The sequence below is a fragment of the Anomalospiza imberbis genome, chromosome 2 (assembly GCF_031753505.1).
Source record: "Anomalospiza imberbis isolate Cuckoo-Finch-1a 21T00152 chromosome 2, ASM3175350v1, whole genome shotgun sequence".
Lineage (NCBI taxonomy): Eukaryota > Metazoa > Chordata > Aves > Passeriformes > Viduidae > Anomalospiza > Anomalospiza imberbis.
Window position 1 is genome coordinate 63,511,770 of NC_089682.1, and position 11,969 is coordinate 63,523,738.

The following is an 11,969-nucleotide window of genomic DNA, read 5'->3' on the forward strand; positions in this document are numbered from 1 at the left end:
CTTTAAATGAGAGCCAGGCAAACTGACTCCACCACTGCAGGACCTGTTGCCATTAACCTGGCAGTATTCTTCCAGTGACTGACATGAAATCCTTGCAACCTACCTATGAACACCTCTATTTGGAGGTATCTACCATGCAAGTCTAGGGATACAAAGCTGAAAAAGGTAATTAGTCAACCAGTAAGGGAATAGGAGCTCCCAAAATACCTGCTTACAAAACAGAATCCAAGACTTCAGAGGTGCCTGGGAAATCCTATTATTTAACTGCACAATCCCTATAAAGTTCCAACACAGAAAAGTAGCTTTTACATTTAATTCCTAGCACAGACTGTATAGCTACCCTCTGTCTCCTCTTTAGGGTCACAAGGACCAGGATTTCTGTCATTTGAAAAATCAATTCAGAAGGAAGTATCAGATGCTGTTGGGGTTTTGGGGGGCTACTGTTTGTTTTTAAATAAAGAGGAAATCACCAAACAGCAGAGAAGTTCACTTCCCTGTTCAAAAATGAAAGGAAGATAAATGCAATGAAGTTTTATTGTACTTTTGCAGGCAAACAACCCCAAACTTTTGTCAGGAAAAGACAGCATTCTAGTCACTGCAGTCTACAGAGAAAAGCCAACAATGGCAACAAAGTAAACAAGCCCAAGTTTGAGAAGTAGAAATATTTTAATTCAGTCTTCATAAAAACTATTAGCAATATACATTATACAAGTATAAAGACATGAAAAAAGCTTTAGAAGTCCTGCTGTTCCAGCAACAGTTAGCCTCTTTTCTCCTTAAGTCAAGAAGAAAGCTAAACCAGAAGTAGCTGAAGTTAATTAACATTAACTATTAATAACAGCAATTTTAGTACATTTCCTCACATCCACATGGAGGAAACTCATTAGAAGAATTATGCCAAGCTCCATTTTAGGAACTTAACCAAAAACTTCTCTGAATAAAAGTGATACTAGTGAAACTACTTTCCCTACTCCGAAAGGAATGCCACAAAAACCTGACCCTAATATTGAGTTAGTTTTATGAACAGAAAATCTTTGGCACCAAAGGCCTTCTATACATAATCATACACGCATCATAATGAGGATACACTTCACTATCATAGAACTTTGTTAGGTAGATGATTAATCCTCTTCCTGTACCACAGTTTTCCATTATTAAGATACTGCTGTGTTAAGCTTCAGCAGCTGGAGGATGGCAGAACAAAGACATTTTGCAAATCTTCTTTACGAAAGAAATGTCCGGACTGTACCTTTTATTGTCCCCCTACAAATAGGGCATTTCCTAAGGGATGGTGCACATTCTTTGCATACCACTAAGTGACCACATGGAATAAAAACAATAGAAACTTCTTTGTCCATGCAAACTTTACATGTTCTTTCCTCTTGCAATCTTCTTAATTGTTCTTCCATAGGTAAACCTGGAAAAAAATAAAGTAAATTTTTGTCAGCTGATTGGATATCAGAAACACAAACACAGCCTGACTGGTGGAAGTGGGCTATATCCAGGTTTATACACTTTTCTGCAGTCTATTAACAGATTAAACTGCAGGACCAGAGCAAACTCAATCTCATGTCTCATAAGTTTTTATCTACACACCTGTTGGTCAAGCTAGATCTCAGGACACCTATTCCCACTGTGGAAAAGCAGAGATGATACCTGTTCTGAAATGCTAACCAACTATTCATTATCCAGCCTTTACCAAATGCCTGAATGCTTGTACCAGGATCAAGTCCAGCATGTGCTTCTTGAATTGTTGAGCTCCAGAATGCTCTACATCCTGTGGTGTGCAAAAGCATGAGCAAGGTACAGGATACAGCTTAGAGCTGATAGACTTACTTGCAAGTATGCACAAGAACTTAACTTTTGGTTAACTTTTTCAGTTCATATTACTAAAGTAGAATTAGGAAGAGGGTAAAGCACCAAACCTATTTCTTAACCGAAGTAATTTTCTTTTTTATGTTAGTTGTTGGATCTACAACAGTCTTTAAGATAAGAAGGTAGAATTTAAGGTACCTGAAACATCTTCTGTGGGAACATACTTGATGGTCTTCTCCACTAGAATAAAAGAAAAAAAAATCCTTATAATTTAACTAATCTATGTTCAAACAGCATCTGTTTGTTTTTTTTTTCTTTAGACTGTTGTGAGAACACTGGTAAGACTTCTATAAAAGGATATCCTTTACAAACAAAAGGAACCCAGAGAGACATACCAAATAAATCCTTGTAGAGCACAGGGTCACAATCTCGCAGACAGTTCCTGAAGATGCTGGCTGCTTCATTTCCTTTCACTAAAATTGTATCTATCAGTTCCCTTGCCTGCAATGGTACCTGAGTCTTCTGCTTAATAACATCATGCTCAAGTTCTGTTATCACTTTAGCTGACAGTAAACTGCTGAGGATTGGGAGTACACATGTTAAACGTTGAAATAAAGCCATTCGATTCTTCTGGATCAAGTACAAGTCATCTGGAACGTAAGGGGGAATTAGATAAGAGAATTAGGAATACACTACTCTGAGTTGCACTTCTGTTTAGCAATAATTGATACATTCTTTAAACTCTACTTGCAATGTTTGCTTATTACACATCATTAATAAAATAATCAGCAAGTTTTAGTGGTATTCATGCAATGAACAGACTTAAGGAAACCACAAACAAACACCTTCTGAGCCAAAGCCTGTTCAGCAAGGAAACTTCCTGCTCCCATGTCTCGGTTAAATGATCACAGAGGATCTCATGTAACTCTGTATTAGTGAGATTTACACTCTCTGGACAATTGCAAAGAAAAAACTAACACCAACGCTATCTCATCAATGTGCCAGAGATTAACTTTTGTCAGTGCTAGGCTGTAAATAAAAGAAAGCTCTTCTATGAAGTGTCCAACACAATTACATACAAGAAAACCAGAAGTACAGCACAACCAGACTCTGCAGACTATTTTTTCCAGTAGGATTTTAATGCTGAATCCATCTATGGGTTTTTGGGAGAAATACAACTAGGAAAGAATCATCCTTAATTCCATTTAAAATTGAGAAGTTTCATTATGCTTCACAAACACAAAATCAGAAGGATTTCTTCAGAGTTCAAAACTTACATGGCATTGAAGCAACAGGAAATTAATGTTAAAGACACATCAAATTAACAAATTGCTGACATACATGGGCTGAGTCAGACAGAAAAGCAGATCTTTGGCCATCTTACAGAATCTGAATTTGTAGAAATTTGTGGCCTATCCTTAGGAGGTAGATAGATGGTGGCTTACTGATTCAAGCAGCTCAAAGAGCAGGCAAATTTGGATAAAAAATAGTAGTGTACCAAGTGTTTCATTGACAGCAATATAAAGGCACACAAATGAAAAAAAAAAAAAAAACAAAGCTTTGGAAAGAAGAGGTGATTCTGAACCCTTGGCCTCTGCTATGAACCATTTTCCTAAAAGGGAGTGAAACAATTCTCAGGCTGCTGGTTCCATACAGATATCCTGACAATGCTCTTAGAAAAGCTGATCCTAGCAGTAATTAAACTAAATCACTTAGTGCATAAAAACAAATATAAAAACTATACATATTACTAACTGCTTCAGATTTCACTTTTATTTATGACTAATGCCTACCTGATGCCACTTCTTCCAACTGCTTTTCTTTCTCTTCTTCAATCTTCTCATCTTCAGCCGTGAGCAGATCAGACACAAGATCATTAACAGTCTTGTAGTTTTCTCCAGTGGCCAAGATTTTACTTTGCACTGTTTGCTTTATTAGTCTTCTACTGAATCCCATCTCCAAGGCAGCTTTAACCACAGGCGTGTTCATCATGATTGCATCTTCTGAATGGCTCTCTCCAGGTTCAAAATGAATAACTAATGAAAAAGGGAAATCCTCGGGTATAATATAAAGAATAAAATATCCATACAACCTCAGAAAGTCAGACACATCAACATTACCTACACATGTGAACACTGAGCAGTAAAAAGTTTCAACTGTTTAAAGAGAATTTTTTTCTAAGTAGTTTTAAAAATGGAAGCCAGTCAGTCATGGATTGAATCCAAGATAAACATGAATCCATGTCGGGCCTTTGTTAAAACCTATGTTAATCCAGAGAAACCACTGAGAATTCCATTGTGTCCTAGCAGCTTTTTTTATACTTAGTTATTTCTAACTTCAGCCTTGCAAAATGGCCTGGGGGTGTGCCAGGGGTGGAGGAGGGAAGTCAGAGTTTATAGTACAAACAATTGCTCTATTCCAACTCTTGATCAGTAATCTGCATTTAATTTAGTAAACACCACACACATGGGATTCTGTGTCATTGTCCTCAGTCAGCAGGGACTAGGAAGGCATACACTACCAGAAGGTGAGTGGGTTTTTCCACCATAACTAGAGTCCAGCCTAGAAAGACTTCACTGTATCAGCTTGTCCCACCTTCTTCCTTAACTGCTGCTGCTCAGCTCAGAGCATTTACCTAGTTATGTACCTAGAGATGGAATTGCATAACTGCATAGTCATGACACCCTCTAGCAACTGTCCCACCAAGCTCAACACTTGCTTTGCTTAACCCAACCCTGAAACAAAAAAACCAGCAAATGTGCAAACCCAAAAATTTTAATACGAGCCGCTAGTATGAAAATAAGGAACATGAAAAACAAGATCTCTTAAGAGGTGTTTCCTTGGAGCTTGCCAACACAACATCAAAATCATTACACTTTTGGGAAACAAATCTAAGAATTGGCTATCCAAAGCTAACTCATTTAGCAATCATTAAGTTTGCAAAATGCCGAGGGAGTTTAAAAATATGCTTTAATATACATACTTGGTGGATCAAGGTTTTCATCTACAGGTGGATCAGAGGTTGACAAGAGCTGCAGAACACAAGGGAAGTATGTTAGTATTGAAATATTGCTCTTCCTTCTATGTACCTTTCTAATATATTGTTTGTCACCAATCCTGCTAAGCTTCCTACCCATTAAATATTTCACCTGCAGTTACACAAGTCTGAACATTTGTGCAACTGTATAATCAACACAAAGCTAGTGCTGACCACTACCCTGAAGTGAAGTCTGGTTACTCTTGCCGTAAGAATTACAAATAGAAATAATTCACCTTGTCCATGCCTGATTTCTGAAATAATAATTACTGATCTGCACTATTCAGTGTATAATCACAATTTCCCTCTCCCAACACAAAGGAGCTCACTGCCTCATAGGACTCTCCAAAAGCAATCTGTAGAGGTTAAACTCTACTAGTCCAAGACTAGCCATGGTTCAGCACTAGTTTCTTTCATCTGCTCATTAAGAGCATTTATGATGTTAGAATCCCAGGAGAAACATGCACAGAAATGAGACTGAAGAATGAACTCAAAAAAAGAATATAGCACTGTTCAACAAGGGAAAACCAAAGTTACAGGATAGTAAAAGTTTACCTGTTCAAGGAGATGGGGGAATCTGGCCTGAATTTGATCTACAAACTCTCTTCCCTTTACACGAAGCAGATACTCACACCTGAAACATTGACAAAAGTGCATCAAATCATACTCTCTACCTGCCAAAGGAAAAAAAATACCCATAGAAGAATGGACAAGTTTAAACCCAGTGTAAGTTAAATATTTTTTTCTTCCTTCAGAAGGGAAAAAATACTCTTAAGTGGAAGCTTGGTGCAGCCTAGTGTCTGGTGACACTTAGATAAAGTTTTTCCATGACATCCAGCTGTCAGGAGGCTTATGTATATAAATGCAGCAGCTTTACATTCTGCTACCGCTTGTAATCAAAATGGCATGTCATGAGAAACGATACTGTGTCAGAATCACTACAAAGTGCAGCGATAAACTGTTTCTATCTTCCATCTCACCATTCTTATCTCCTACTCAAATCATTCAAAAGAAAGAATTTAACAAAATGTAACACCATTATCATAGTCAGATCTGCTTCACTAACACAGGTTTATCCCTTATGTACATTTACTGACAGGTTTAACACAGTAAGAAACAACAGTGACATTTAGCCCTACATACATCATATAGTCCAGCAGTAGCTGATAAATTGCCCATGAAAGCCTAGCTGGAGATCTACAATGAGAAGAACTATTATTAGCTTTCCTGAAATTAAGTGCAGCTATTTCTGTAATGGAGGTGGTGATTTCCACGGGCATAGATAACAATTAGGTATGAAATTGCCATTATAATTATAGGTGACATTAAAAAGTTATTTCTGTTCTTTTTCCAGTAGAGACATACTAAAGAGCCACTGAAATCTTCACAAGCCCTTCCACACGTAGCAAAGTAAACTGTGCAAGCAGAAAAACTGGTTCAAGAGCATTCAGCACAAGCACAAAACCAGAACCAATGAGATCAACATTCCTTCTACTTAATTTCTCAGCAGCCTTTGCTCCCCTTGATCAGGGAGGAGGGCACTGACTTACTGATTGCTTCTCTTACACAGAAAAGTATGCTCATTAACAATACAGTCTCACTTGCTGTTATTCATCTGGGGATGCAGACAGCTTTTAATAATGAAGGGGAAAGCATTATATGCTATGGTTAATGAAGAAATGTTTTAATTACACCCACCTACAGACTTCAAAGCTTTTAGACATACATGCAATACATCCAAATGAAAGAGTGAATCTGTATATCGAATAAAGTTAAACAAAACTAGTAAGGGCAGTACATATCTGCCAAAATTAAAACATTTAGGAATACGAACAAATTATGATGAAGATTTTGCAAGTTACCTTGGAAACCACTTAGCATGCTCAATCCATGGATCATCTCCAGACTCCCAGCACCTTAACCCACCATCACAGCAAAAACACTTCACATCATCATTGCGACCTTAAAAAAAAACAAGACAAAATATCTAGCAAACCTTGACACAACTTACTTGAAAGTAAATGCTGACATAGCAGTATGAATAAAACTGGTTTTTATTCATACTGGGTTTCTTACCTACATAGTAAAAGCCAGCATCTGCAAGCTGCTCAGGCTGAACTGGAATTCTGGTTGGCCAATTTACAAATGTTTTAACGCGTGCTTCATGGGTTTGCATGCTCACATTTGAAACATTGAAACTCTGCTGGTCTCGGATAAGGTTTTCCACAAAAGGACAGTTGGGATAGTGTCTCCGATGCTCTGACACAGCATTATCTTTTGGTTCCCAATTACACAGCTGACCACCACAGGTAAAACAAGCAACTTTGTCTGCTGTCCCCAGGTAATAAAGTCCAGCCTTTGCCAGATCAGTGGGTGAGAGAAACGTCAGTGGCCATGACTGAAAGGTGCGTAGCCTAGCATCTTCTGTCCTCATAGAATGATTGTGAAGCTTAGGGCTCAAGAATGGAAGGTCTTCAGCTGCCCTAGTAGTTACTGGGTCTTGAGGAAAACTGGAAAATGAGCCACTGAAATATCCAACCTGTTCTAAACTTGGAGAAAGTGCTATGGAATGTAGAGACGGTGGGAGACTGTTTGCAATTGAGGGTGAAAAGGCAGAACGAGATGACAGTCCAACGTTGTTAACTGAAAGCATTCTTTGAACAAAACTGCAGCGAGGATACAGCTGCTTATGTTTTTCCATAGCATTATCTCCTGGCTGCCAGTTATCCAATGTTAAGCCACAACTGAAGCACTTAACTTTATCTTGCACACCCGTGTAATAAAACCCAGCCCGGGCAAGGCTGCGCTCTGACACTGGCGTGTTCATGGGGAAGGCAGAGAACGTTGACATTCTGTAGAGTTCACAGGACAGGTCATACTTCAGTTCCTCAGACAGAGCACTCTGCCTCATGATGCTAGCCAAGAAAGGGCTATCTTCCACTATGTTCATAATGGACTGTTTTGGGAAAAATGGGACAAGTCTTCCTCTGGGAGGTAGTTGTGTGCATTAAAGGCAATTTGGAACAACCCCTGTCTGTACAAAAGCAATAAATACTTTTAAAGTGTAACTTCAAATGTGCATACGAATAGAACTGACCTCATGATTTAATAGCCTATAAACATTTGGCAAGCTCTTGTATCTTAGTTTAGCAACTGCTTTCAGCACAAAAGCTTCCCCATCCCATTTTAACAATTGAAGAAAGCATGTTGAAAAGCAATTTCCATTAAATCACATAAGCATCACATGCTTTACTTGTTCCGTATATCTGGGAGAGCAGTAACAATTTGTCAGGCTAGTGGAGGTCGGATCAAAAGAGGAAAAACCACAAATGGGTTTATCAAAATCCTTTGTCAATAAAGAATCTAAATTGGGGGGCAACTAAAACAATATTGTTCTTATCCAAAACATATGTTAGATGATTTAAGGATAAGATTTCACCCTAGACAGCTGATAAACATGTAGTTTATACACACACAAAGATTTTAGTTTGCAAAACCTCACTAGGAGGCTGAAAAGAAGGGTTTATCAAGTTCAAAGGGCACACAAAAAATAGAGACCCTGAACTGATGGTACTAAACTGATCTTAGTATATTTGCTACTACTGAACTCCAAAAAAACCACCTCTCAAGTTCTGCATATTGTTGTAATAAGTTGTTAAGACTAAAGAAGTTAGTTTACACTCAACTTCACATGTATAGAATAGTCAGCTATTAGAGAAACAAATCCCATACACTGTCTCAGACAAGGATGAACTCTCTTTATTAACAAACCTGGGATAGGTTTGTCTACAAATCAGCACCGAATTAACAGAGCACTTCAGTTTTAACCTGGTGCCTTAGTTACAACTACAGAGTTATCCAATTTAACATAAATTAATTGCCTTGTGTTAAGACATTCTGATGCTTTATACTGTTGAATTAAGTTTTTCCTGTATGCCATGTTTATGGCATACAGAAGCAAACAGAACTCTCAGATTAAAAAAAGTATTTGATGCCTTAGTTTTTTTACTTCTGCACAGAACTACCTCCCAGAGGTAAGACTGAAGTCCCTTCTGAGGTGCCTACGCCTCCATATTGGTACTGACTGTCCTCAAGGAGAAATTGTAAGTATCTTTTGTGGAAGAACAAAACCTGTAAGGAAGAAAAAGAGTGTTTTAAAATACACAAGATGAGGTGCATGCAATGTCTATGCAAACAGCAATTACACTAATAGAAACAGCACTAGCTTTTAGCAATTATAGAATCTTAAGGGTTGGGAGAGACCTTAAAGATCATCTAGTCCCAACCTCCTTGCCATGGGCAGGGACAACTTCTAGTAGACCAGGCTGCTCACAGCCACATCCAACCTGGCCGTGAACATTGCCACTATTGGGATGTTCACAACCTCTCTGGGCAAACTGTTCCAGTGTCTCACCACTCTCGCAGTAAAGAATTCCTTCCTAATAGCTAACATCAACTTCCTCTCTTTCAGTTTGTACCCATTACACTACAGTTCCTGACAAAGAGTCCCTCTCTGACTTCCCGGCAGACCTCCTTCAGACACTGGCAGGTTGCTAGGAGGTCTCCATGCAACCTTCTCTTCTCCAGGCTGAACAGCCCCAAGTTCCTCTGCCTGTCCAATGTCAGCTAGAAAGTTTCAAGGAGTCAACTTCACACACTATAATATGGAGTGATTTCACACACTTCATTTCCCTGTTATTGACACATATGCAAAACTGTTTAACCCACAAGCAGAATTTTTTGGCAGACGGATAATTTGGCAGGCTACTTAATTACAAGCTCTATAACTAAAGGTAAGATCCTGTACTATAGAAGCTGCATCCATTTAAATTGGTTTAGGCTTGCAGATTCCCAAACAATGAAGACAGTTTTAGAACACTGACGTAAAGAGTACTGGATTTTCTTATTTAGGTAAATCCAATTATATTTAAAGCAAGGACATCGGCAAAACTGAACTTCCCCAAAAATTCAATTAAGGGCAAACACAAAGTTCAAAGGGTTTTTATACATGTAGCTATGAATAAATATAAAATTAGATAATCAGGAGTCTGGCCGATCGGTTTTCAAACAGTTTTTCCAGGAAAGACTCGGTCATGATGACACAGCACTGCAGAAACAGCCCCCTGCGCTAAGGCACCAGATCCTGAGCGCGGCCCCAACCCCGGCAGTGACAGCCGCACGTTCCACGTCCCCCCGCGGTTCCCCCGGGCCTCGCTCTCCGCTCCCTCCCCTCCCGCGGGCCCCAGCCCCGCTCCCCGAGCGGGTTCCAGCGGGGCAGCCGCGCTCCCATCCAGCGCCGGGGACCACAGCCCGGGGACCCCACAGCTCCTTCAGCCCCCGCCGGCGACGCCAGATCGGGCACAGGCCCAGGGCACAGGCCCAGGGCACAGGCCCCCCCCAAATCGCCCACAGCCGCGCCCTACCGGCAGGGCCGCGGCCCAGTCCTCCCCGCAGCACCTCTCCCCCGCCCCCTCCGCGCCCCGTACTCACGGCCCCCAAGCGGACCCCCGCAGCGGGCCCCAACAAGGCCCAGCCTATATGCGGTGCCTGGCAGGGGGCGGGGAAGAGGAGCCGGCCCCGCCGGCTCCGCCCCGCCTGGGAAACTCTGGCTAGGCCCGCCCGGCAGCTTCGGGCGAGTGCCGGGCGCGGGCGATGCCTGACGGGGCGGGCACAGCGGCGCCTTTCCCCGGGCCCGCCAGCGCCCTCGTGCGGCGATGGGCCGAGCCTTCCCCCAAGCGCGGCGGCGGAGGGCCGCGCTGCCGTCAGCGGGGACTTTCCTCCGCCCTCTTCCTCGGGCGGGGGAAACCCGAGTGTGCGGGGATTTCCAGGCTGCTGGCGAGCAGCCGGGAAGGGGAGCGGCCGGAGGGGCAGCGCCGCTGGCGGCGGCCCCGGCCCGCGGAGCCCGTTCTGGCCCGTGCTGGGACAGCGGGCCCGTCGGTGCCGGCACGGGCCGCACACGCAGCACCGCTCCCCGGGCCTGCGGCGAGGGCCGGGCTCGCCGCAAACCCCGCGGTTTCACCCTTGCTCCCTGACACCAGCCTACATCACAGTCAGCTCGGCCGCATTTCCTAATATAGGCAGCTCTGCTGCCTGCAAGAGAAGAAACAACACGACCGGTGAAAGACTTTGGTCACTTGAAAGCACTGGGGAGGATAATGAGGAAGACAAAATAAGACCGTAAATTTCCACTGGAGGGGTTTAAGAGGGTATCGCTGCATATCGAAATGTGAAAAACTTCCACAGAACCTGCCAGAACGCTGACCAAAAGCTCAAAATGTCCCAGCACAGTCATGGTGTGGGATTTCCTATGAACAAACAGCAGATAAGAGAATTTAAAAAGCCCCGTTTTGTGATGACAGATTGGTAGTAGGGTGTTTACACAACTGAGAACTGAAGAGTTAAAACAAGGAAGTGTAACAGCATTATGACACTGTTGGGTAATTCTCTGTATCAGAGTTCCAGTAAGATGAGTTCGCAAGAAACTCATTCATATATTTTCTAAAACTCTTTCAAAATTCCTGCTATATGTGATGACATTTATCATATATAACAGTACTGTCAAATTTGAACAGTGGCAGCGACATCTAGTACAGCACGGCTTCTACTGTAACACTACTTATCATCATATAATGATAGAAAAACGTTTGCTTTGCAGCAGTTGCAGAAAAAAAGAAAGTTAAAAACTTCCTTTCTAAGTTTAAAATGCTTGTCAGATCCCTGATATATTGTTTTAAGGAAGCTGCTGACACCGGGAAGAGAAGGTTCAAAAATGGAGCCAGCTCTTCAAACACCTAATGTGAAGAATATTGAGGTGTGGTTTTGTTTGATGTCGGGAACTGTTCAGTGTCACACAAGGAGCTGTGAGCTCTGTATTTCTGTGTGGCTTTAACTGCAAGTGCTTAAAGATTTACTTTGACTGGTTATCCCCAGTTTCGGAACTTCAAGCAGGACTCCCCAGATGAAGATATACTGATCTATTATAACAGATTCTTGACGTTTTACTGTACATCCTCCCAAAACAAGTTAACCCAGTGCTCCTCCTTAACTCTCCTCCCTCCCTCCCTCCCTCCTTCCCTTATGCCACTCCACACCCAGCCACTGTTTTCCCTTGCCCCTC

The 11,969-nt window shown here is 41.7% G+C and overlaps 1 protein-coding gene across 1 annotated transcript; it reads right to left on the reverse strand.

Annotated features, from left to right (window-relative positions):
- Nucleotides 1-647: 647 nt before the first annotated feature.
- LOC137469067 (inhibitor of apoptosis protein-like) lies at nt 648-10,531 on the reverse strand. Its single transcript, XM_068181426.1, has 9 exons — nt 10,343-10,531; nt 6,929-8,983; nt 6,715-6,814; nt 5,408-5,486; nt 4,799-4,847; nt 3,609-3,851; nt 2,211-2,465; nt 2,014-2,055; nt 648-1,417 (listed from the first exon to the last, which is right to left on the reverse strand). The coding sequence occupies exons 2-9, from the start codon at nt 7,800-7,802 to the stop codon at nt 1,224-1,226; spliced, it is 1,836 nt and encodes a 611-aa protein (XP_068037527.1). The 5' UTR covers nt 7,803-8,983; nt 10,343-10,531; the 3' UTR covers nt 648-1,223.
- Nucleotides 10,532-11,969: the final 1,438 nt, after the last annotated feature.

Bases quoted from the DNA above. Each gene is read 5' to 3' on its own strand.
- LOC137469067 (XM_068181426.1), bottom strand. From the start codon at position 7,802: ATGAACATAGTGGAAGATAGCCCTTTCTTGGCTAGCATCATGAGGCAG. The intron at 2,056-2,210 runs GTATGTCTCTCT...CTTTTATTCTAG, and splicing joins GCTCTACAAGGATTTATTTG to TGGAGAAGACCATCAAGTAT. The intron at 1,418-2,013 runs GTACCTTAAATT...ATTTTTTTCCAG, and splicing joins TCCCACAGAAGATGTTTCAG to GTTTACCTATGGAAGAACAA.